This window comes from Orbicella faveolata, unplaced genomic scaffold (assembly GCF_042242905.1).
Source record: "Orbicella faveolata isolate gen_17 unplaced genomic scaffold, um_ofav_v1 contig_36, whole genome shotgun sequence".
Lineage (NCBI taxonomy): Eukaryota > Metazoa > Cnidaria > Anthozoa > Scleractinia > Merulinidae > Orbicella > Orbicella faveolata.
In genome coordinates this window covers 11470051-11496393 of record NW_028301565.1, presented here as the reverse complement: position 1 = coordinate 11496393, position 26343 = coordinate 11470051, and the positions used below count along the sequence as shown (strand labels likewise).

At 38.6% G+C, this 26343-nt stretch overlaps 2 protein-coding genes and 1 long non-coding RNA gene across 7 annotated transcripts in view; 1 reads left to right on the top strand and 2 right to left on the bottom strand.

Moving 5' to 3' along the window:
- Positions 1-26343, top strand: part of LOC110043017 (uncharacterized) — a 49938-nt gene that overhangs the window by 12202 nt on the left and 11393 nt on the right. For 2 of the 3 annotated variants that reach the window (XM_020748422.2, XM_020748421.2), the window contains exons 14-27: positions 8449-8569; positions 8911-8991; positions 9086-9150; positions 9391-9430; positions 9543-9590; positions 10234-10338; positions 11916-11981; positions 12714-12772; positions 12850-12925; positions 13618-13749; positions 14345-14389; positions 14824-14958; positions 15559-15681; positions 20426-20528. In XM_020748422.2, coding sequence (XP_020604081.2) covers positions 8449-8569; positions 8911-8991; positions 9086-9150; positions 9391-9430; positions 9543-9590; positions 10234-10338; positions 11916-11981; positions 12714-12772; positions 12850-12925; positions 13618-13749; positions 14345-14389; positions 14824-14958; positions 15559-15681; positions 20426-20528 — 1199 coding nt within the window. The remainder of the gene's footprint in view (positions 1-8448; positions 8570-8910; positions 8992-9085; positions 9151-9390; positions 9431-9542; positions 9591-10233; positions 10339-11915; positions 11982-12713; positions 12773-12849; positions 12926-13617; positions 13750-14344; positions 14390-14823; positions 14959-15558; positions 15682-20425; positions 20529-26343) is intronic. The other variant, XM_020748423.2, reaches the window with a different exon arrangement.
- Positions 1104-13664, bottom strand: LOC110043020 (proline-rich transmembrane protein 4-like). Of its 3 annotated transcripts, none has more exons than XM_020748428.2 (2): positions 13593-13664; positions 1104-3279 (listed from the first exon to the last, which is right to left on the bottom strand). In XM_020748428.2, exon 2 carries the CDS (start codon positions 3226-3228, stop codon positions 1696-1698), a length of 1533 nt encoding a protein of 510 aa, XP_020604087.1. In that variant the 5' UTR covers positions 3229-3279; positions 13593-13664; the 3' UTR covers positions 1104-1695. The 3 variants fall into 3 exon arrangements, with proteins under 3 accessions (XP_020604087.1, XP_020604085.1, XP_020604086.1); XM_020748426.2 differs by lacking the exon at positions 13593-13664 and adding an exon at positions 5283-5558; XM_020748427.2 differs by lacking the exon at positions 13593-13664 and adding an exon at positions 5402-5558.
- Positions 21014-26032, bottom strand: LOC149102283 (uncharacterized). The gene is made up of 2 exons (XR_016202415.1): positions 25877-26032; positions 21014-21561 (listed from the first exon to the last, which is right to left on the bottom strand). It is a non-coding gene; the product is annotated as an uncharacterized LOC149102283 (long non-coding RNA).

Below are 26343 nucleotides of genomic sequence, written 5' to 3'. Positions count from 1 at the left end.
AGTTGAAGGAGCTCAGTCACGGTATTTTGAGTTATTTTGGCCACTTAAAAAACTTCTTTTTAATCGAGGGAAACCTGAAACCAGTAGTTTACTAAGATCGAAAAACACCAAAGAGGTATTAATAATCCTTAGAGGAACAAGGATAGTTAGTAAGGATGGAGAAGATTAGTACGGATTACAAACCACGAATTTGAAAAATTGAGGCTTGACTTTTCAAGATCCGCAAATTGTGACGTATAGCTCCTTCAAAGGAGCTACGTCACGGTTTGCGCGCATTGAAAAGTTTAGCCTCAATTTTTCGAATTCGTCGTTTGTAATCCGTGTTAATCTTCTCCATCCTTGTTCCTCTATGGTTTATCATTATCTCTTGGTCCTTTTCTATCTTATTCAACTGTTATTTTCAGGTTTCCTACCATTTAAAGGTAATTTTGTATGTGGCCAAAATAACTCAAAATATCGTGACTGAGCCCCTTTAAGTTTGGGATAGTGGTGGTTTACAGGGATATGATTATACTGTATGCTCGCCTTGCAGTATAGGTAGATGTATTAGGTGGACACTAATTTTGGTTGAAGTAGATAGCTTTAAGTTTGTTTATTCGTGATCTGGAGCAAAGGGTTCTCATTTCATGAAATTTTTAAGTGAGTTATATTGGAATGCCCTCCATCCTTCCCGGACCGTCCCTTGGTCTTAGCAGTCGTAAGTGGGCAATGATTATCTATGTCTTCATATCTTTCTCCACAGTTCAAATATATGATCTTTCATTATTCATTTGATTTTCTGGCTATTGTTAGAAAGCGTTAGCTCACGGCGTAAAAGTAAATGGTCTTGATTACAGACTATAGTACGGTTACCTCCGCTTGATTTCGCCACGTGTGAGCTGTTTTGAGAAACTGAATCAAATCTTTACATAATGTAAAGGAGATTTGGACCCCCATGCATGAACTTCGTACTTGCTGCTTGAAAGAAACGTTTTAAAGTCCAGTAATGTACTGCAAACTTATCGAAACTTCTACGCACCAAAAACAAACCTGTTTTGCATTGCACGCATATCGGTAGTTGTCTACTGCTAACACAACAGGCAAGAAATGATAAATCAACAACATTGGTTAATAGCTGTTTATTATAATTTTCTATCCGCTCACTATACCAGCGGTAAGTTCCATACAAAACACTATGTTTTTGTGGTCAGGTATTCCTGTACAGTGTCATGAGTCTGGTTAGCCTGTGACTCTTCTATTGAGAACAGAGTGACTGTAATGCTAGACCATGTATACTGACAATATGAACTCGACATAAATTTGTTATTCCAGGGTTTTTTTTTAACTCTGGAATAACGACAAGCGAACGTACTCTAAGTTTTTGACATTCTTTTCACACTATGTTGAGCCTAAGTTGAAGGTAGTTGTGCATGACGGTGTTCCAACCACTGGCACCCTTAACCTCCAGTTTTATTACTGTGTGTTTTTAAAGTCTCCCCATTCCTGGTTTCCCTCGCTTTTCCGGGGGTTTCCCGCGGGTTTCCCTCGTGTTTCCCTCCTTTGCTTCCAAAGATGTTCGTTCAGAATTTCTATGACTTCTATTAATCCTTATTTTACAGCATAAACGAGATTACTTTTGTATCTCTGATTACTGCCTTTGGGTTTTTTTTTGTTTCACGATTTCAACTTTCGCGTTTAATCATCACTTTATGAAAATTATTCTGTGGATGTTATCGACTGACAACCAGCTGTTTCCTTTGGTGTTGTTTTCTTGGCCTTCGCAGTGTTCCGTCTTGACTGGAATAGACTTTTTGTCATGAAACTATGTGCAGCTGGAAATATTTTTCGTTTGTTAGATGCTTTTGTGTTCATGAGTAAGACCACAATGCAGATTGTGGTTTCAAGAATGCGATTGCACGTCTGAAAAATCCACCATGGCCAGGGGTTTACGTAGCGTACACCCGAATATATCCCGAATACCCCTGCGGCCCCGTAAATAGTCAGTGCGCTTATGAGAGCGCTTGCAACCGCACACGCTGCGATCAGGTACTGCAGCCGTCGCATGCTGTTATCCACTGCACTTTTGCTGTTGACATTGGCTCTGATATTCGTGCGAATTTTCCAGCCCACGCGGGCGTAACCCACCGCTAGCAGAATTCCTAATGATAGGAAGTATATTTGACACATCAAAAGGAGGATCTTAGCTTCCAGGAAGTAAACCACGACAAAGTCTGTCACGATCACCAGAGCGACATGGCTTATCACGACTGGAACGATGAATTTGATGCGCTGGAATTTAGGCGGAGCGATGTTCATCTTGGTCGTGTCGATCAAAACAAGCAGGAGAAGACTCAGGGCGGAGATGATGCACGGATGACCGAGAGCAAACAGCAGTTGTGTTATGATGAGGTGAAAGCGGTTGGTCGAACCGTAGGGATCCACGAACAGGGCGATGGCCCGAGTTGAACTGAAGATGAATATTGTGACGAGCAAGCTTGACTTTAAGGCTGTCATCTTGGTTTTATCAACGTGCATTCTTAGCAGCTCAAACGGAGGAATTAACGCGATGATCGTGAAAACCGCGGCAAAACCGTACGTGTGTAATGGCCAGGCGTCTTGCCATTTTGCAAATGCTTTGGGCCAATCGGGTTCTGGTTCTGGCCAAGAAATTTCAGGTTCTAATGTCGGTTTTGTGGTTGCCACGGGCTCCCCGCTTGATCGTTCTGGTTCTCCCTCGGGTGATCCCTCGGGAGGTTCTGATGATGGCCCCGCGGGACGCGGACGTGGTTGTCGTTTGTGTCTTTTGAGGGGTCTGTCGCTCCCTCGGTCTTCAAAGTGAGCAATTGTATTTCTATGGCCCCTTTCTTTTTGTGCCTTGCTTATGTGATTGTCCACCTTTCTGTTCTGTACGTGCGAGCATTGGACACTCCTACTGGAATTTATGTCCTCACCGTCAAGCGTTTCTCGATGTTCCAGAGTTTTGTGTGTGTTTAAACGCTTTCTTGCTGGCGAAGTTTTTTGACTCGAACTACCTCGGTCTATTTTCTCTAATGAAAAAAGATCCAGCTTTTTCAGGTTGTTGTTCACTTGTCTGTGTTTAGTGTCGGCGTGCGTTTTCTCGTTGTTGTCTCTCTTCGGTTGTTCTTTCTTTGGGTAAACAACATCTTTGCTTTCAACTGAATTTTTCAACAGAAAGAAGAGGAGAGTTAAAATTACTGCTGAGTACCAGGTCTGTTTCCAGGTTTTCATTTCCCTCTTCTTTTAGATATCCGGCCCAAGCTTATATTTTCGTTGAGAATTCTGGAAACAACAAAAAAGGTTATTAGTGACGTGCAAATTTTACTTGCCTCATGCGGGTGGCATAACATAGCCTGAAATGAGATCCCTGACATTTTAGGCTAGGCGAAACAATGCTTAATCCTGCTTTTACCGTAAGACAACAAAAGGTGTCGGAAACGCGCTGACAAGAAGCCATTTTGTAATGGGCGCTGTCAACAGTAAGACTCATTAACAACAGAGTGGCTGCCCACTGACAAACGAGGTTATCATGTATGTGTGTGTAGGTATTTATTCAGCTGTGTAAACAGTATTTTTGGATTAAAAAAGGGGATGATTAGCTTTCGAAATTAAACACCGGCAAACTTGTTTGTTCAACACGCCAAAACTCATTGATTTACAATTCAAAACTGATGCTGCGATATTTAAGAACTCTTCAATTTTTCTACCCAAACATTACATATTAATTTGTAAAGAAGATTGTATGTTAAAGACCAAGCAGGCAAGAGATAGCTTCTCTAAGTCGGATTTGTGTTCGGGGTAACGTTCACTGACATTTTCACTGAGCGAATTCTGTCATGTTTATGGCGGGTAATTACGAAAAAAGTTCGCGAAATTAACGAGTTGAACAGGAGGCTTACTGTGATCGGATCTGAATCCAACCTTGTTAGTGACAAAGAAGCTGTAAATTACCTTTATTCAATGTTGATGTGGTGGAAGGAAAGGGTGCTGATGTTTTTCGTTGCTTAGCAGTTGCGAGCAAAATTGCCACACGGACTCATTTACTCGTCATTTTGAATTTTTGGTTTTACGTATTACACTATAAAAAAAAAATGCTATTCTAGTAGTAATTCGTAGCCTTTTTTTGGCTTTAGATCTCGGCAATACTAGTTGTAATGCAGGAATGTGACTTGAAGGTCGATAAAGGTAGCTTTATAACATCATGCTCGGCTTACTAGATCACAAGAATCTCGACAGTATTATACAAATCCAGAAGGACGGAAGAGAGAGAGCGGCCTCGTACCGCGTACTTGAAAAGTGATATAAAAGAACATGAAAACCCGTAAATTGAAATTAGGTACTACAAAATGGTGATTTTAGAATTTAATTGTCAGCTTATTGTACTTCAAGTGAAAGCGCTTAGTTTATTACCAACTCGGAGTTTCCGAAGGTTAAATTAAATTGAATTGAGTTAGAACACCTTTGCGTTATCCTGAATGCTATCCTGCGCGGCATCCCGCGCGTTATCTCGCGTGTTATCAAGCTGGAGCAAGGAATTATTACAACGGTGTAACCTGTTGTGTTAATTAAAAAGTTGACAGTCGTAGCCCAAGCGGCTCAGCAAATACCCTCCCGTTGAACTGGTCACTCTGTATGGTGTCAATTTTGATGAAGTCTTTCACACTCGGAGTACAATGATTGTAAATTTGAACTGAACATGGAAATAAATTAAATGATCCTTTATTCTGGCATCCGGGAGTGAGTAGGAGAGTAACTGAACTAAAAATAATATCAAATTCAACTTTGCATACGAGCTACTTCCACTACCAGAAATGTGTAAAGAGTGGAAAGATTGTTGCTGGATTTATTTCGATTTTACGACTTGTGCTGAAGACACTAACTACTGGGAAAAGCGAACTTTATAAAGTTCCAAGATGCTATCTGAGTGTGCGTTATATTATTTTTAATTTGAATTTGCATTTCCACTTCTAAAAAAGACCGTTAGCAGTTTTTATAGCTTAAAAACATTTTTGGGGAAAAATCCCAGCATTATGTTTTCTTTCTTTGAATAGAGTAAAAAAAACGAAAAATTATCAAGACATCATATAGAAAAAAATGACAAGAACAATCATTCAGTATGATATTTTATCATCGGGTTCACGTGCAAGTAAACTCTAGTTTTTGTCCTTTTTCGTTGTCATTTTTTTTACGCACCTATCCTCCAATTGATTTTTTTTATCATCTTTCTTCCAGTTAGAGGAAACCGCGAACGTGTTAATGCGAGAAGCTGTATTTTAAAGACATACCTAAATTGTTGCGTCCTTCAGTGGAGGCCGCCCTGCTGTCGACAAACCAGCTTTCAACTAAACTCTGGTTGTTTCCGATATGTTTTGAAAACTTACTTAATTACTCACTCCAGACTTACAGGGAATAAAGACGCCTTCTCACTGTAGGTGGCGTTTATCTCTTGGAACTTTCCTTCCAATTTCGTTGTTTCTGAAACTGATAATACACGAAAACAATTCTTTGGCACCTGTCCTGAGTATTGAGATATATACGACAGGAGGATCAATAGGATAATGGCACGCACAAAGCGTCACCTGCATTTTTTAAAATAATAAAAATCAGGCAGTTCTGTCATGTCTGTTTTCGTCGCCAAGGTGACGAGAATAAACCGATATTAGTGCTTGTGCTGCCCACAGCAAAGCAGGGTAAATAAACTTTCATGTTGTTTCTAACTTGAACCATTCAGTTCCGAGCGGCAAAGTTCGCAGTAATGTCCGTGATTAAACCCAGCTATTGATTGGTTCTTAGTATGCACGCGAGCAGCTAAGCTTTCCAAACACCGGTGTTTAATCGTTAATCATACAATCCATATGCTTTTGACGGAATACTTCTTCCAAAACACTTCATTTTCCCCCCCTCTCGAAGGTTGTATTTTAATACCATGTCGTTTAAGTCACTAACCATTTTGACGCTCGCTCCAAGAAGTTTTGTTCGAAGACCGCCGCGCGTACAATAACGACGTTTTTGCAATGTATGTGGGTTGTGATAATCCGTCGTGCTGGCCCGCTGCCAACACGGTCGTCTACTTTCGTTAATTACTCGTATGATTATAGAAGGAAGTCAGGAGATTCCGCTTAGTCCTGTTTATATCATGATTTTTTTTTTATTGGAATTTGTCAGCGAATTTGTTAGCGGGTAGTGATATACATCCTGTCCTGTACATTTTTTGAAACGCACAGTCTTTTACGATAGTAAGCTTCCCTTCGCCTCCGAAGCCCAAGGCTTGTTGGCGGCGTTTTATGTTATATTGACAACGTAATTGAGATAAATAACAACGGCAAGTGCTAATACCAAACACGAAGTGTTAGGGAAAGTTATTAGTCTTCACTAAAATCACCTGCTAATTTGATGATGTTGCTCAATTTGTAAACCGACATTAGCATATTAAAGCCAACTTCCCGTCTCAGCTTAAATTTCAAAGTTCTTGTTAACTCATACTTCTTTGTGTTAGCAAAGATCATGCAGTTAGACTAGTCTTTTTTTTCAATGATTGATTACTGCGCAAATGTCCTTAAAAATTAACCAACTTCTGTTAAGTCCCTATCATTACGAGATGAAACCGTGCTCTTTTCTGTTTTGGCAAAAATCCCATTTTAATAATTTATCAGTGGCTGGCATTGAACAACGTTCACACGCAAGCGTAAGTTGTTTCTACAGTCACGTATTAAAAAGATTGCGCTTTACTATAACCACAAATGTTCATTATGGATGACTCCTTGTCTTTGAAAAGGCTTATCGAGGCTTAATGTTCTGGTACCTTTTAGAATCCGTCAAAAACACGTAAAACTTCTCTTTAGTTTAAGATAACAGCTGTTGTAAGTGATATTGTTTAGCTGCCAGTATGTGCGTAAGGAAACGGAGCGATATTGCACGGTCAAAAAGTTCATATCTTCTACTTATTTCACTTCGCCCAACATTCGCAACATACCCAAATTTTACAAGTTCCCAACATACCAAAATTTTCTACCTCAAACATTTTCTGGTGCGTATTATGCAATAGTGTAATTGGGCAGCTAATTTTATGTTTCATTCATTCGCACACTATATAGCGGGATGCTTTTTTATTTTGGTTATTTTGATTATGTAGGTTGACCTGCTCTCTGGCAGCCTTTCCTGTCCTGTACTCGACGCCAGTAGTTTCCTTTAAAACAGGGAAATAGGAGAGTTTTTTTGTTCTCGTTTTGAGCTGCCTGCCGCTCGGTCAACTGCTCTTTGTGAATCTGTATCATGTAAAGTATTTAAGGTGGCTGAACACAGTTTTTGATACCTATGTTTCATTCACCTTTTTCTCTAAAACCCTTGATCCCTCGGTCGCCAAAATGGCAGCAAGCAAGTTAACAACACAAACTTTGGTTTTTTGATGGTTAAGTTGACGTATGTGCCGTTGCCATGGCAACACGAATAGAAATAAACAGGCCTTTAAAATCGGTTTTGTTTATTTGTAGAAAATCCAGTCATTAGATTTTCTTTATAATTTGCATGCACCAAGCTTGTAACGATTCTCACAAGTTAAGACCATTTTGCTAATAATTTAACAGAGATCTTTAATTATCCCTTGTTGAAGGTTTACTGGAATATCTAGAGTTTCCTTTGTTAAAGTTCAATTATTTTCAATACTCCAGTTACTTATTTCCTGAAGTATTTTCGTGCCAAATTTCGTGAAATTCTAATGGATGGTTCTCGAGAAATAGGCGTATTTCCTCGAGTGCAAATTTTGACTTACTACGCATGCGCTGCATTTTACTGGGTTCTTTCGGTAACAAAGAAAAAGTTGAGAATTGCTGAGTTCTTTGCATCTTTACCTTTTGTAACATATGTTTATGATAAGAGACTAAAGCCATCAATACACTGCGTTCAATTATAGAGAAAAATAGCACAGATAGTGCGGGTGTTGAGTAAATAAAATGATCCCTCTATTGACGGCATGTTTGTTTTTTGCAATCCTTGTGCGCGCGCTGAATTGCATCAGTAAAAGCGCGCGCGAAAACTGTGTTCGGCCACCTTAAATGCCATGTGGCTCATCCGTTTAACAAAGGTGTAGTTCCTCAGAAAATATTTGTTTTGTTTTAAAACATTTCAAGTTAAGTCAGTGAGACGAGCCGCTATATCACACTGCTAACGTACTACATATGAGCGTTCTTTAGCCACCCACCTTCCCCCCCCCCACCCCACCCTCTCCAACCACTGTTGTATAATCACTCCTCACAAGAGGATTATGTAGATCATCTAAGCTAACGCGGGGGATGGTGGGGGATGAGGAAAGATGGAGGACTCAACTTGTATGTTGAATTTAGGGCTAATTGAGTTTAAAAGTTTAACACTTGAAATGTTCACTGCCTTTTTTTTTTTTGGCCTTTTCCAACTATTTTATCGATCATGTAGTTAAACATTCCTTTGTTTTTGTAGCTCAGTGTCATGTAGTTTCAAGGACAGTTATGGTTTTATCCGAGGAGCAAGAGAAAGTGAAAGCGAGCTATTTCACTTTGTATGCCGCGAGCTAAAACAATATTACTCGCGTTTTTACCGGGTAAGATTACTAGACAAAACCTTTTACATAGTTATGTGGTTTAAGGATTCTATTCTTATGTTTCGTTTGTGTTTCCTAGTGGCACATATTGATCTCATGAATTATGACGACAAGAGAAATAAGTTAGGAAGTCAAAATTAGTGCTTCTGCACATTTGCATGGTTGAATGTAAATCGAGATACTTATGAGAATGAAAACATTGACACAACTGTACCACAGTTATTCTCCTTTCAGAAGTGACTTTTATTGTTTAATTAAGGAAAGTAGCTTGGTAACTATTAAAAGTGAAAAAGTCCTTGTTTTTTTACGCTTAGCATTACTGAATTATTTTGCCTCTACAGAACAGAAATGGTCACGCTCGTCTGTGGTCGCAGTACATTGAATCTAAGCAGCAAGAGACGAAAAATGTGTTTTTCAAAGAGGTCAGTAAAGCCCAAAAAAGTCAGTTGACTCGGCCCCGAATGTTGCCAAACGTGGCTCAGACGTACCTTGTGACTCATTATTGTTTCTTTGCAGCAAGAGATGAAGGCACTTTTGAGAGAGGGTATACCGAAAACATGCAGAAGCGAAGTATGGAGAAGGTAGATCAATTGTTTTCTTTATGGTGAATTTTCCTCCAATCGCACTTCAGCAGCGTGCCTGTCATTTGGGTCTCATTCAGTTTGAAAGTCATTTATCACTCTGTTACATCTGTTCGTTGAACAGTTTTGCTATCATAGTACTTTTCTTAGAGTCCCCTTCTCTTCCATCCCTTCCTTTCCGCCCCTCCCCCCCCCCCCCACCCCCCTTCAGTCTAACGGACTTTGAGGTTCTCTTCATAGTGCCATGACACAAAAGGTGGAGCACATAAAAAAAGAGAAGGTAAGACATCATTTTCTTCAATTCAGTTGTCGGCATTTCTTGTAAATCTCGATTGCAGTGTACAGTCTATTTCATACATCGCTAAAATGGATCTGTATTTTTCTATTTTCAGGGTAGAGATTATTATCAAAAGCTACTTCTCCGGGTGGAGAGACGCAAGGTACTGTGTCATAAGGAAATCTTTCTCTTCCTTCAAAACAACAGCTAAATTCAAATTAATTTGGCCTTGTTACTCTCTCATTCTCGTAGCAAGGTAGTAAAAGGGGCTGTTTCACCCGGCCAGATCTTTACAGAATAGGTGTTACCGATGAAGTTTTTCTTTTAACTGGAAAATCTTCGCATTATTTGAGACTTTCTTCTCCAGTCAGAAATCATAGAATTTCCGCATTTGTTCCTGTGCTGGTTTTTATGGCTCTTGTAGTTCCTTGCCCCCGTTTATTTGAAAACAAAAAAAGCATTCTTGTTCCTGACACTGAGATATTTGCATTTGAGCTTCCTTGTCTATCTCGTTAACAGACCCTTTGTTTGTTTCTAAATTCTTACGCGGTTTAGCGGGAGCGACTGGTTACGAGAATGAAACGCATGTCTCTTGTGTGTTTACAAAAAATTGTATGTCACTTTTCAAATCAATGAAAATTGACAAAATACGAAAAAAAAATGTCTGGTGTGAAAAATTAGGAAGACACGATTCTCTCTTCCGCCTTCTTCTCGACGAATTCAAGGCAAAATAGAGGGTCTGTGGACAGAATAGGAGACTGGTGATAAATCTGCTTCTTTATGCTGATAATGCTCACTATTTTCAGAGTATCTCCGCCACTCACCTCACTGTTACCGAGAACCAGATCAAGTGCGATCTGCTACGGACCATGCCCAACAATGAACGATTTCGATCTGCCGACTGTGATGGGGTAAGATTTTATTTCAAGTTAGGATCGTTCCTTTTGTCATTCATAATTTACTTAGATCCGGGATCATTTACTCAAATGGGGAGCAGGGATGACGTAGTGGTGGTAGCACTCGCCTCCCACCAATGTGGCCTGGGTTTGATTCCGGCCCGGTGCCATGAGTTTACTGTTGGTTCTCGCCTTGCTCCGAGGTTTTTTCTCCAGGTTTTCCGGTTTTCCTCCCTCCGTAAAAACCAACATCTCCAAAATCCAATTCGACCAGAATAGAGGACCAGCATGGAAACCAGCTAGGGCTGATGTGGCTTCCTCTCTAAATATTGTAAATTTATTTGAGATCGGAAATATCCGAGCTACTTGACTGTGAGTGCATCAATCAGAGGCTCAGGTGATTTCTGACCGCGTTTTTAAGTTTTTGCTCATAACACTGCTTTGCGACTGTGAAGAACGCCTTCAAAGGCTGTTTAGATACATGCGCACATTATCAATTGTTAAGAAGTATTTCACGATATTTAAATTTTTTTCTGTTGTACAAATTTACTTTTAAATTTTAAATGAAAAGGCAGAGAATAGAAAACAATAAAGAAGTAATTATTGAGAGAAAATCCACAAGGATATTCACAACTAAGGAAGATTAAGAAGGACTACGAGCGAAATGTTTGAAAACAATTGACGGTCCAAAAGTAATATCTACAAATGCAGAAAAATGAAAACTAATCACAATCGATTGATGTCCCCGTGGCGGTGAGCCTCCCTGATTAGTTGTGAGTTGATGTTGTGTTGTCATTTAATTACAATAGCGATTCACTTTACTACAAATGTGGAAAGTAAGACGAATTTATTTTTTACGCCGTATGCTTGATAATGGTGTCGTTTATGCCCTTTTCTGGGAATTTGTTATTGCCAAGGGTGTATATTCGAGACTCGTTCAACTTGAAAAGTTATACTTTGACATAGAGGTTTGCATAGTCGAGCAAAAATCCTGTTTTAAGGATGAGAGTTGTACGAGAGTTTTTCCAAGTGGACAGGTTTTCATCTCCCTCGATTAGTGTAGACCAAACGAGGGAAACTTCTTGACATCTGTCAAGGAAAATTTGAAATCAAAACGAGTACTCTGAGCTCTTGGGGCAAACATGCATTAAAATATGTTTAAAGAATAAAAAAAAAAAAGAAAAACGAAAATTTGAGCGGTTTAAAATTCGTTGAGAGCGGAGTTGACTTTCCAGCAAAGCAACAGAAAATTGTTTTGTCAAGTATCTCGTTCTCGTTTAGCCTCCCAAAAAGCTTAAGATATAAATAACCGGCTGGTTTTAAAATCAGTGATAGAAAAGCGAACTTACCTCAAGACTTAAATCTAGAGAAAGACAAGGGAAGTTAAGACGAGGCAAGTGCTCCACACGGGAAAACGTCCAACGAAGCAATAGATTATTTAGAAGCGAGGTCACAAAACGCGAATTGCCAGATGTCTCAGCATCTGTGTAATAGTAATGTACTGATAATGTTTTATTCGCAGACATGATTATAATTTCAATGATGGCTTTCAGCTATTATTATTATTATTTTAATTTTTTTTGCTATAATAGGTAAAGAAATTGTCCAGGATTCTCCACGCGTTTTGTGTTCATCGTCCAGATATAAATTATCTACAGGTATTGATATCGGTATTTATCTACTCACCTATAAACCTGACATTTGACATTGATATCGGGTATCGACAATCTAGATGTTTATGATTCCTGACCGTGAAGACAGTCCTCTTACCATAAAATATTTATTATGTTTACGGTGGGACCACTGTTGACCCGGGCTAACTTTTTCACTAATGCGTGGACTACAAAACTTTCGGCAAACTTTCTCTGTAGTGAATAATAGGTGAAGGTTCTTCCTATAATTCAGAATTCGATTTAACTGGCCAAGGGAAAAATAATTTGAGAGATGTTAAAGTTTAAGGGGATCCCACTCAGTTGTGGACGAAATATATTGAAATATTCATGTTTTTATCGAGGATGATAGACCAGGTGATCATCTTTGTTTGTCGATGAGCTTTGTTTTCATTTCAGATACACTTTGTTATGGTTTAAGGAAAATTGTTTGAACTTCTTCTGATCTATGATTAGTTTTAATCGGTGAAACAAAAAGTAGATTTCTCGCGTGTGATTAGGTTTTTTAAGCTGAACAAGACAAGATAACATGTTTATGACTGTAGATTTTCATTGCGAATCTATGTTTGAATACGATGTTAGAAATATCTGAATAACATGAGATTTTGGATTATCTCTTGTCGAGTGGTTGTCAAGTATTGTTGTTCCCATTTGTTTCCTGGCGTACTCAAAAACTATGCAAGAATATTGCTTTGCTATTATTTTTCATTTCTTTTTCAGGGAATGAATTTTATTGTGGCCATGTGTCTCCTTTTTATGGACGAAGAAGACGCCTTTTGGTAACCACATTAGTATTATTTTCTTGTAGCAAAATAACTTTAAAAAAAAATTTACATTTTCTTTTTCTTGTTTACAGGTCTTTCGTTGCTGTTACTGAAGTTTACTTAAAAAACTACTTTGACAAGTCTTTGAGCGGGGCCTTAGCAGATCAGGTGGGAAAGCCCTTATATTTTTTTGACACTTAAAAAAGAAACTGTCTTTAAATACAAGCTACGATATTGTTCGTTATTCTGTCAAGTCAAAAAAATCGAGCAAAACTTGTTAATGGTGAGAATGTATGAAATATGACCTGCGCCTTTTTATGGCTTTTTGATTGTTGTGTGACCTAGCCTCTTTTAGACAAAGTGATAAATACTCAGAGTTGTGTGACCTAGTCCCTTTATAAGACGTGACACAAGCATGACTTTGGTCCTGAAGTGTAACCAAGCCTCTGTATAAAAGCGATGTTTTGGCTTGACCTTGTGATGATAGAGATTGGAAACTAGTAAGCATTATAACAAGATAATTTACATTGAAATTAAAAGTAGCAAACTTTGTATCATTAACAAAGTCAACTCTAGCCTCTCTTCTGTTCAAAACCTGATTCGGCAGATCTGCCCTGACCGGTAGCTCTTCTTGCTCTCGGTAGTGCCGAGGTTAACTCCTGAACTGCACATGTCAATCGACCAATTGGTTAACGTCCCGCTAGTTAAGATTCTTAATCGTGCTGTCTGTATTAGCAACTTACTTCAGTGTTTGTTTACATTGTCCTTGAACTCCCTGCCCCGAGTATTTGTTTTGGAAAACATTAACACCTATCTAGACGTGACAGAAACTAACCTAAGCAGTTCTTCGTTGTTTTCAGTCGGTTTTGAATGAGCTTCTGAGTGAATCGTTACCAGGCTTACAAGCGCACCTCAAGTACTATGGAGTGGACATCTCCACTGTAACATTCAACTGGTTCATAACCATCTTCATTGACGCGGTACCCTTTGAGGTAAGAAATAAAAATTTCGTGAGTGGGTGGGTCTCTTAATATTTGTTGGAAAAAGTGTGGATTGCATGCGGAGAGTAAAGAATGTAATCTTGATATAGACACTAGCTTGAGTAATCCAGTTAGTCAAGAAATGAATCTTTTTATATTGGATGCTTGAAGACTTATGTGTTGAGTTTAGGGGAAGATAACTGGACTAGTAAGAGTACACGTCGAACTATGGAGATATTGTTGAAAACAAGAATCAAACGGCCAAGGTATGCCACATGAAAGTGGCCATTAAAGCATTTTATTTCGGTTTGCTAGTTTTCAACTCGAGGGAGGTAAAAGAACTGCGGTAAAAGAACCGGTAACTCGTTTGCTGAACGGATCACTAAATATTAGCAACTAATTCCACTCCCTTTTCATATTTTATATGTTACAAAATACTTGGGAGAAAGTTGTTATTTATACCGAAAAATACGGATAAACAGCGTTCTCAAACCGCAATAAAGTAAAACTCCTGGAACTTGTACTCCGGCTTTCTCGTTTCCTTGCCTCGTTCTCTTATCTACATACAGGTTTATTTTTTAATCGATTCTTGTTATCAATCCTGTAGACTGCTGTTCGAATTTGGGATTGCTTTGTCTTTGAAGGTAGAGAGGTTAGTCCGGTTGAGATAGTAAAGCTTTGCTTTGTTTTTAGCTTAACGACATAAGCAGGCAATAAACGTGATAAATTACTGACTTTTTCAAGAGTCGTGGTAACAGGAATTGAAGTTTGAGAGAAGTAAGTATTTAGTATAGTAAGAAAAGAGAAGAGCTTTAATTTTTCTTCCCTGGGAGATCTTCTTCTCGTACTAGGACAATTTAGCAATTGTGATATTCGTTCATTCATGATCCATCTGTTGTGGCAACAATAAATCTGACCTGCTTTCGTTTACCAGCACTCAAAAGCAGATGAAATTTGCTTCTGAATTTACATCCATCAATAATTATTGAAAATAAAGTATTGTATCCAACACAAAATAGCGTACATAGTATTGTCACGAATGACCCCTATCACCTACCTGACCCTTACTATTTATTTTATCTTCAGGCATTATTTCGAATCGCAGTGGGTTTGCTGAAGGTCCAGCAACACGCTCTGCGGCAGTTGTCTTGTCCCCTGGAAATCATGCAGCACATGAAAAGAGCCGCCAGGGTCACTTACGACAAAGATCAGCTTTTTAAGGTAAAAGCTCTTATCTAAGCTGTTATTGATCATAAATTATAAAATCTTTTCTACCAAGACGTTTTTGGGAACTAGGCAGTATATTAACGCGCAAGGGTGCCTGGGAACATGTGGGTAGGCGTTGTTGAAAACAGTTTGTTCAGTGAACAGCTGTAGTTAGAACTCACGAGAGTAGCCTGAATACCGCGTACTGGAATGATTGTTACCTCCTTTTGCAACTGTTGTAAACATACGAAGCGTTGCATTGACATAGACAACGCAGGTTAGTTATAAAATAGGCAGCTTATAAAGCTGCAGTAACGATCTGATGAACGTTTGAAGACCAATATGCGCGAGGAGAATTGCATGAAGGATTGACTTTAGTTTCTTTTAAGGAATTAAAACTTGCTGACTCATTATCTTGAACTTAGGTCTTCTACGGCCAAACGTAGTAAGATCTGGGTACGAAATTCGTTGATTCACTGCTCTGCTCCATGCGTTTGGTCTATAGGAGAGCAGCTTGAAGAACAGCGAGTGGAAAACGAACGTGAGGGGAACCCCTTGCCTTTCCACCACTATCCAAACTGTTCAGTAATTAATTTATTTTGTATTTTCGACCAGTCTTCATATGACGAATTGAAAATCTTCCCGACCATAACAACACTGAATGAGAAGCAAGAAAAGCATTTAGCGAGTGTTAGAACCGGACAAGACGACAAGTTAATCACAAGAGAAGAGAGAACGGTATGTTACTGATTGATTACTCTTTACTGACTGCTATTTGATTTTGGTAGCGCATTAAGGCAGCACCTTCTTGCTGATGACTTCCTTTATTCTCAACACCTTTCTGTGGGAAAATATACTGGTTGCGTAAGGAGAAATGAGTAGTTGACCAACGGAAATTCTTTGGTTCGTCACGCATCATCATCATCATCATCATCATAAACTTTAATTACCCTCGAATTTACAGAGTAGCATTGCTGCTAGTTTCTTCGAGCTACCTAATGTTACATATCTTTATTAGTAACTTACTTCAGTGTTAGTTTACATTGTCCTTGAAACCCGCTCCCCCGAGTATTTTTTGCCTAATAGGTAGTCGTGTGAATACGAGTGCGATTAAGGATTAGCACAGCGAGTGATATTTGAAAATTCTCTCCAAATTGCACGAGCCTTTAGGAGAATGCAATCTGAAAGAATTTTCAAATATCACGACTAGTGTAAATCCTTAATTGCTTGAGCTTTCACACGATTACCCATTTATTTTGATTGAGAAAATTGCGAACGCGCGCGCGTTAATTAAGAATTAACGATAAATTGGCCTGCTCACGGCCAATCACAATGCAATGCAAAATTAATTTGCGGAAGGTGTTAAAATCTGTAACGAAATCCCTGTTGGGATTTTTAACAAGTTTCTGTCCAATTTACAATATTTGTTTGCTTGTTTCAGTGTCCCCAGTTAGTACAGTAGTGATAAACACTTCGACACTCAAAGTGATTTTTTAACAGTGCGATATTGATTTGGAAGTGTGTTCCAGGATTTGACGGCCTGGTAACTAGAGGAATTAAGGCCATAAGTAGTTGTATATATTTTAGGTAGAGTTAAACTATCAGTGCGGTTTAAGGAATAAGTGCTGGATCGCAGACTAAACAAATCTTTAAGTATTTAGGGTATTAACAAAAGTGAAGTCGTTTAAAAAGAGTGAGAATCATATTTTGCATGCCCCTGTTTGCCAAGTTTGTAGTTCCCGCTCTTTTAAGTAAAGCACTATAGTCAGAGAACCAGGAAACCCATGTCTGTGTAGGAGGCAAGCCAGTCTGGAATGAAACTGTTAGAACAGAGGCTAAAAAGTGAACAAATTCGACCGGTCGATCAAGCGTCAATACAAAGCTGCTGAATATTCCTAATTCGGAGCCATTGAAAATGAACCACGTGTGAAAATCACCTAAAAGATGTGGCGTAGATCTGTGCTCATATGGCCGCTGATAACAAATGAAAACGATGCCATCGACCAATCATAACGCGAAGCGGAGTCAGGTAGTCAAGATTAGTTAAACTCGGTCTGATCCATTAGAGGGCTCAGCACCACACAATCACGAAAATATAAACAGCCGTTTCGAGAAGGGTTGCCCTGCAGAAACGTAAAAGCGGTCACGACAATGCCGAAAGGTGTCATGGGTAGAGCTTGCTTACCGTGTTCTTGTTATTTTGTTTCTACCGGAGAACGACTGATTGATTTATCTATGTTGTCGGAAGAAGCCATGAGTGATTAAATTGTTACCTGAGGAATACTGACGTGCGTATTCCAGGCTATTTCTGTCACGAGATGAGTCTGCGAAACTCATCTTGTTTGTCATTGATTTGTGTCGCGAACGAAACCAAAACTGATGCGAAACACATTTTTCTTTTGCTGACAAATGCACACTCGGTAATCCCTTTCTAATTTCTCCGAACAATGGAAGACCAACCTAGCCTTAAACTTATACACCGATCGGACGAAACTCTTAGATAAAGGAGATTCTCAGGAACTGTGACATTAATGATTAATTATCTCTCAGATGTAACAATCCGACTTTGTGAAAAGCGCTATTAAGGAGCCTCCGCTGCCTTGCTTGCGGAAAATGCCATAAATTGTGGATTGGCTTTTGCTCTATTGCGGGAAAATACTGAAAGATTTGTTAATGCGACTTTGATTTTTAATCTCATCGTGTTTCGTAAGGTGAGAGGGAAAGGAAATCACCACAGAATAAGTTAGGAATTATCTGAAGTTATCGCCTAAATGAATTATCCAAAAAAGGCAGTTTTTTTGCATCACATACATGCATATATACTTACATACCGTTCCTTGCGTTGAAGACTTGCGATCTTTCGCTTCTCGAAGTGTTTTTTTTTTTTTTCGATTTTCCCTTTTTAAATAGTTATTAATTTGCTTGTGACAGGAAACTCAGTCCTGTTCCAATTTTCAATAGATATTAGCCGAAACAGTCAAACACGCTTTTCCGGTGTTTTAAGCAATAATGTTAAAAATTATAGTAACCTGATACAGTTGACACAGTGGTAAGTAATATATCTACAAGGCCAGTCTTTCGAACATGGCTCTTCAACTGACCTTGAGGAAAGTTCTTTTCCAATTTGGAAGTGCTTCTTTTGTTTGGTTTGAAAAAGTTACACTCAAGAGCGCAGATACGAAGGGTCATTTGCAATTCCTTTTTTTCTTTTCTTTTTTTGGCGGAGCTTTTTATTAAGCGGAAAGGGTAGAAAAGTATTACTGTTTCTTATTTAAAGTAGCTTATTTAAAGTAGCTTCATAACCGGTCACGGATTTTTCCGAGAAGAAGTAAAATTTAAAAGTAGGTTTTTTCCCTTCCTTTATTTTTTCTGCTGGGAGAAATACCTGCTTCTGTCCGATAAGTACCCAGAAAAACGTTAAAAAAAATCACTTGTCTTGTCGCCGAAGTATTTTCACTTTGCTCAAACGTGGGAAGGAAGTATTTTGCATAATGACCACTAACACTTTTTATTTTTTTCGCCATTAAAGGATTTTCTCTCCTACTTTTTTCATTGTCCCTTGTGTGCTAAGTGCCATTTGCTTCGGAAGTTTTTCATTTTTATTCCATTCTCAAGTACGTCGGCGGTTCTTTTCAGAGCTAAAAGTAAATAAACTGAGTTTCCAATAACGCCTGTAACTGATTATCGCATTTTGTTTACGTTGTATGTCACGTTCGGGACGGCAGAGTAATAGACTATTGCGCATGAAGTAGTGCAAATTAAATCCTATTTTCTCCTTACATTATTCAGGCAAGAAGGTTATGAGAATGAACTTTCGGATCACCTTGTGAGAGACGCCTTTATTGAAGGCAAAAGTGTCAAAATCAGTGAGAAGAATTTCGGTTGTGATCGTGGGAACAAACTTGACTGCAAAACGTAATTAAGAATGTTTGTGCTTGTTTATCGATCGTATTGGTCACAATGTTGTAATATTCGCCTGAATTAACAACAAAACGTCTCACCTCCCACGACGTGAAAGAAGAAAGCGATAGTGCTTGGAAATTCTATTTAAATTATAATTTTATTCGAGGAAAACGAAAGTTCCGTTAGGAAAATAAACCCATAACTTTCACGTAAAGCAACAATGTTTGCTCTAGCTTGGAAACAGATTAAATTTATTCTCTACTTTACATAAAAGTTTTACGTCTTCGACTTTTCGCAGTTGCTCTCTTTGCGTCAGATTATGGGCGCGAACAAATTTTTATCAATTATGCAAATCAAAGGTACAAGCATGAGAGAACGGGGATAGGCTTATCTTAAGGACGTTTACGCGAAAATTTTCCAATATTGATTTTTTTTCTGAGACTTTTACCTCTGTAAGATGATGAGTTGGTTATTGTCAGAAATGTTGAAAAAAAATGGGGGGTCACCGACTTCGTTTTGGAGAAAAGATGCCCGGAAGAACACCCTAAATCTGAAAAAATCGGCTTCGTTAGCGAATAAGGCCACAGTGTCTGTAAGCCTAAAAATATTGCAATTAGATCTTTGAAGTGAAATGTTCTCTGCCAAATATTGTTTAAGTGGACCTATTAAGTGAATTTAGTCAACTGGTGAGGTTCCTTAAAGAATAAGTTCGCATTTAGCGACCACAGTTTCACGCGCCTTGCAGCCGCAAGATGGCAGGATTCGATGTCCCGGAGACAGGTATCTTGATATTTTTCTTTAACTTTCCACGTTGATTTTTTGTTCATTTTTGAACAATGTGGAAATAATTGTTAATAAAGTCTGTTTCTGGAAAGAAAAGTAGGGGTCACCGAACGTCCAAGATCATTAAATCCAGGCAAAGCTATAGCAATGGCCCTCTGCCGTATCGTTGTTCATTTTATTACGTAGCGCGCGCTCTCATGCATGACGTGGCGTGTGAATCTGCGTTCGCAGTAAGGATGCGCAGAAACAATTGGCACGAACGTCCGAGGTTTAAGTTTAAAATTTTTTTCCAGGGAAATCCCTCTCAAGTTATTTTTAGTTCGCTTCCAGCGTCAGAAATTTGAGGAGGATTGAGAAGTAGCCAGTCCTGTGATAGCACGATTGGCTATAGGTGGATAGCTCAAAAGGGTTTACACGGATTTTCGTCCTCCGCGAAATCATCCACGCAACACGCGTGGTAAGCTTATCCGCGGGAGGACTGGATACGGTTGATACCACATCTCAAAACGTGAGGGGATTACCTAGAGAATAAAGCCAATACAGGGTGGAGTATTAACTCTGTTACCCTTCATCTCATCTTGATATTCTTCACAGTTTCGCGGCTCGACTCTCGTTTTTCCTTTTGCTCTCATCTCGCACTGTGGAAAAACTTCGTAATGGAAGATAAATCTCTGTGACGTGTGACATTTGAAAAGCTATGCAGTTTCTTGCAATTTTAAGGCTACTTGTTGGAAAGTTGACACATTAAAAGCTTTCTTTAGAGCTTATTTCCATAACTGTTTTATTCCATATATAGCGCTCCCGCGTCAGTTCGTTCACGGTGGAGATTCCCAGCCAGGAAAAACTTGAGAAACCGGATCAGCACGAAATTCTGGAATGCGCGCTGGCCACATGTCGAGGTAAGACTGAATATGCGTCGTATGTGCTCTCTCCGATAATCTACAATCTGACTCCTCTAGCAGGAACTACTAAGCTGTGGGAGGCTTAACTTTTTTATTTATCATTTGGGAGCATTTTCTTTTTGGTACCTACTAACATTCTTTTACATTTATAAATCCCGGATTAAGTTGTTAAAAGCACCATGCATGCCAACGAAGCCCAAGAAAGCCAAAACATGCATCTGTCTGTGGCTGACACTCAGTTCATGTGTGTGTGTGTGTGAAGTGTGACATAAATTACAGCTTTTGTGTCAATAGTTCATAAGTAATATAATGAGAGATAAAGAAGAAATTATCCCTTCAAGATAAAATGATTTTATAACAGTCTTGTACACTAGTTCGAATGATGCCTCGCGAGGTCTGACTTGACTTCAGAGGCCTGAAGTTCTATGATATCTGTGAATGACTAGAACGTCAGTAGTCAACACGCATACGCATTGCGGACCTTTCTTTTTTGAAATCTGCTGCTGCCCCCAGAGTAGAGCCTCCTTACGATTGGCTACAACTCACCATTACCCACTTAACGGAACCACATCACACATGTTTTGGAGGGTTTCAGGAGATTCTGATGTTAAATAAATTTTATCATTTCTTTTTCTTTCAATTTGGTGCTTTATTCCCAAATGGCGATGAATATCTAATTTCTCCCCACACTATCAGTATGCTGTCAAGGTTATAAGTTATGAGAATAAACAAAGTCATCAACTCTGGGATGTAACCTTGAAAGGCTATTAAATTTGAAAAACTAGTGATAACAAGAGATGAATAGCATTCTCTATGGAATATTAACGGCTCAAAAGTTGTCTCGCAACTTGGTAATGGTCCACCTTTGAACTTTTAATTTGTGGAATTTATCTTCTGTATCTTTTTTTTTTTTATCGTTCTCATTATTTCACAAGTGTACCTTGTTTTTGTTGTACATAGTGTATAACTTACCATTAAGAGCTCGGGATCATAAACGTGTCCAAGAGTAGGGATGTCGGTTAACAATTCACTGAAAACAGACAAGAATCACTCACGTTAGAGTCAGGAGGATTTAAGAGATTTCATTTTCATTGAACTTCTTACTAAGAGGTACACTTCTGAATGACGACTGTGTTCTTTCCGCTGTGCGTGCGAAATGCGTCCATTGTCAAGGCAAAACATAGGAAAGCATGTTTATGATTGAAAACAGCACAATCTTACTGTAACTGGGGAATTCCAGATACACCGAGAAGCCTAAGATTGAGCTATTGATAAACAGCTCGATGAACTTGAACTTGAGAGGAAATAAACACTAAGTGGAAGTGCGAAATCTGTTCCGGCCGCAAAGCACTCTGTTGTCCTGTGTCGATAGTGTGCTTTCTCGCCGGAGACTGGACTTCTTTGTGTGGGTTTCCTAATTTATTCGGAGTTGCGAGTGTTCAACAACATGCCTCACGCTGAGAGGGAGGAAGTTTCGATTTTACTAATTTAACAAGCAAAAGTAATTGTTTTAAATACGCTTGACAAAAGACAACTATGTAGTTATACGCCAGGTGGATAAATTTTTTCTTTTGTATTATTGTAATTGAATGCCTCTGGTCGCCGGTTGTGGAAACGGCGAGTGTTTTTCAGTTTAGGATGAACGTGAGGTAATGTCTTACAGTTAGTTTTCTTCGATCACCTTTGCTGGTTTCAATTTTTACATTTAAGTTCCTGTGGCGAAAATCCTTTCCATCAAAATCAGCTAGTGTTCCCCGTGAACATGTTCGATTCTGTCAATACTGAACAACATTTTTATGTTAATTGCGGCACAGGCGGTGGATTTCACGTGAAATTTAATTCAAAAATTTCCTTTGTAATGATATATTTTCAGGTACTCGTTTAAGAAGTCACAAGTATCTCAACTATAACTCCGGCCAAATAATGTTCAGTTACAATTTTATTGGCTGCTTTGTAGCTGTGATATTTGACATATCCTACAAGTATTTCACTATCTTCATCTCTGCTACGATCTCGTTTATAGAAAAAAAAAACAGTGATGTTCCTTCTCTCGCGCAGTGTGAAATACGAAATTGGAATTGTTTATGTCTTGGTAAAGTCTGCATACGAGCCAAGTGGCCCTTCAGGCCGGCGCTTATTTCCGGTTTCTGTAGCATGAAGCGACTTGGAGTATTTCTACTCCACCCTGGTCGGGATGCTAGTTCATCTCAGGGTTACCCCCCAGTATTCAATTCGCCGATACCCATTCATACACTTGGGTGTTTATGTCATGAGTTATGGATGTTATCTAATGTTTCAGTTGTTTTCCGGGTTGATATTTATTTGTGTTTTAAATTATTATATAAATCTTTGCTAACAAGAATGACGAAAATAGTTCCAAGGTTGACCTAATCTTGATCGTCCAGCAAATGTTACAGCAAACCTCACAAAAAAAGATCGTTAATCAGTCAAGATAATTAATATTTCAAGGTTGAAACTTAAATACAGTGGAACTTCGATTTCACGAACCTCTATATAACGAAGTCCTCGGTATAACGAACGATATTGTTTGTCCCGGTAGTAGTAAAATATTAATATATGAGAAAGAACCTCGATTTAACGAAACCTCCTTATAGCGAACATATTTTCCCATTCCCCTGGCCCTGTGTTATACAGGGGTTCCACTGTAATTAAAGTTTAAATAATATAAACCCGCTGTCTCAGTTCCTTTAAGTGGTTTAGGTCGATATGTTAAGAGGAAAGTACATTAAACAAGAAGGATCCGGAAAGCACGTTTTGGTTTGAAAAAGCGCACAGCAAGAAGCCTTTGTTTTGATATTTAAAACACGATGTTCCACATCTTATAAGAAGGTCTTCATTCAATTTCTGGTTTTCTACGCGCATATTGCTTATTCAGATTAGTCAGGATTCCATGTTAGTGTGGTGATACTGGATGTGTTAAATGATGGCAAACTTCGGTATTTTAACCGAATAAATTGGTAAGATTTTTGTAACTAAGGAGCTAAGTTTTAGCTCCTGTAAAAAGACACTTCGACCCATTTTTATTCTCCTTCATATTGTGATCTGTGCTCGGGCTTTGGTGCCTGAAATTTCTAAAAACCACTTTTATAAAAACAATTTAAAACCTATGATAGTTATGATGTGTATTGTTAGCCTCTGGTAGTCAATTGTTTTGTCATGAATGCTTCACCACCCTTAAACACGTTCAATAATAACAACAAAATCACAGTCTGAGTGCTTTTGAGACTTTTGTAAACAATGTTTTCAATTACTTAAAAAAACAACAAACAAACAAACAATATTTCGCCTTGGTATCTTGTCGTATATACCTTTACATGTAAAACCTGACCTCCGTAATCCGCAAGTTCGAAAGCCAAACACGCTATCAGCTGGTATGCGAATCTCTGCTTTGTGGCTGGGTGATATTTGTCGTATTTCCCACTGGTGTTTTATTATTTTCTTTTTACACCATCTTGCCTCTGGGCGATAACAAGTGTTGTATCGTACTGAGAATTGGAATTTTCTTTTTCATATGATAATTGTTTCATTTCCTGGGTCATAACATTTCCATCGGTTATACTGTTTAGAAATGTTTTCCAGATTGGAAATTCATCATCTTAGCGCTATTCACTTGATGAAACACAAAACTCTCAAAACAAACTTTGAAAGAAATACATAGGACTAGTGAGGAGATTTAATATTTATATTTTAGCTTGCAGCGTCGACTGAGAGTTTTAAATAATTGAAACCTATTCCACCGTCTTAATTTCACGCGTGAATCTGGGTGTCTGAAGTCTAGTGGAGTGGTTTTTACTCGAGTGTCGAAAAGTAATTGGTTTTTGGATTACTTCGCTACACGTCGATTTGCCTCAAAACCTCGCGCCACTCTTCCGTCCAATTAAAAGTAAAACCAAAACCAATCGTGACTCTTTCACTCACCTCTCCCCTCGCTTTGTGTCAGCTTCGTGTATTAACTGCGACTTTTGATTGGGTTATTGGATCTTGTGATTGGCTAGAGTGATTAATTTGGTTTTGGTTTTACGACAGTCATTTGAAATTCTAAACAGCTCGCATGTTTTAGCTTTAAACGAGAAAGACAATATTACCTCGTTATTTCGTTTAGAATCAGGTAAATTTCCTGTGGCGCGTGTAATTAAAGCCGCCCAGCTCTTCTTTTCGTGCTTTTCTCCGTCTGTTTTTTTTTTTTTCCACATACGTTTTTTACTCAATTCTTGGTGTTGTTAAGGTTAAGTGGATAGTCCTAATTTTGTTATCCTTTTACGTCACTAAGCTAAGCTTACCATTTTACGTCTTAGCTAGTATTCAAAGTCCATAATTTTCTGCAGGTTATTAGTTCTTGGAGCTCATTAAATTTGGAATTATGTACCGTATATTCGACGTTTTTTGTGTTCGTTGTTCACCGGTTAGCTATGAGTTCAATACTCGAAACCATAAAAATACCTGTAAAATCTTACCTGCCGAGCAAGGAATCTATGCGAGGCAAAATGCGCAAAGTGTTTAACTTTTACCCTGCATTATCGGCGTTTTCTGTCTTTCTTGCCAAATCTTTCTAACATTTAACCCTTAAACTTAAAAAGATACGATTCGTTTGAATCGTTTTTCCAATTACGAGACTTTTTATCCTCTTATGAATATTTACTTCGATCGAGATTTGTATACTGAAATAAATCACTACTGAAGTAAACAGTTCAACGGTAAATATGTATAGACAATCATGTCTTTACCTACTTAAGGTACATACAATCCGTCAAAAACGAAGCTAAAAGAACAACCGCTTTTTGAAATAGTTAAAATTGCAGTTAAAATAAAAATCGCTTGGTCATCCTCTAAGGAGCTACGTCACCGCGCCGCATCTTGAATAAAATTGACCACTTTTTGAAGTTTCTCGTTCGTAATCCGTCTAAATCTTTCTCGGTGATAACCATCGTTGTTTATTTTCGAGCTTTTTTATGACTTCTTTGATGTTATTCTACTTAAGAAAGCTATGGCTGTGAGTTTCCTCCAATTTAAACGTCATCAGAAAAACAACCCTCAATATTTTCGCATTACCACTGTAACAGGTGCAGATCAGTACCTAATTTGTATCGTGTCACAGAGATCAGTCAGATTTTTCCGAACGACTCAAAAACCCAGAAAAGGGGACTTGAGAGAGTTAAAGTCCAAAACATTTCCTGGGAGAGCATGCCCCGAACCCCTCTAGAAGCTTTGGCCTTTGGTGCTTGGTGTTTTGGAGATCAGTTACCATCTATCCTAGATCTGCGCTTGTTTAAGATTTGAAAGAGAAAGAGACTGCGTAGCTGTGTATTGCTCATATTTGAACTTACATGGCGCACCCTTCTTGTTGTCCTTCGTGGTTGGGATTGATTAAGCAGCGACCATACTTCACTAATGTCTCTCTCGATAATGCTGAAGCTCTTAGTTTAATTGTCCATACCGGACTACGTAACCAAGGCGCCAGCAATCTCGCTGTGATATGTCAAAAGATTGCTTTGTTGATGACCTTGACAAGCTAAAAAACAAAATTAGCATTTTCCGTGAATATGAAAAATCAAGAATCTTTGCTTGCTATTTTAATGGAGTCTCAGGTTATTTACACCCCCTAACAGCTGGAACTTGTTTGCAAACAACATTCTACTTGATAATGGAAGAGCAATTCGTGTAACAACGAGGAGAAGTGTTACAATTATTTTTAGTCGTAATTAAACTTATTGTTACGCTCAAACGACGCCGACTTGAAGTCTGAACTCGTCGAGGTGAAAATCGCTCGTCTAAACATTTAATTATCCCTTGA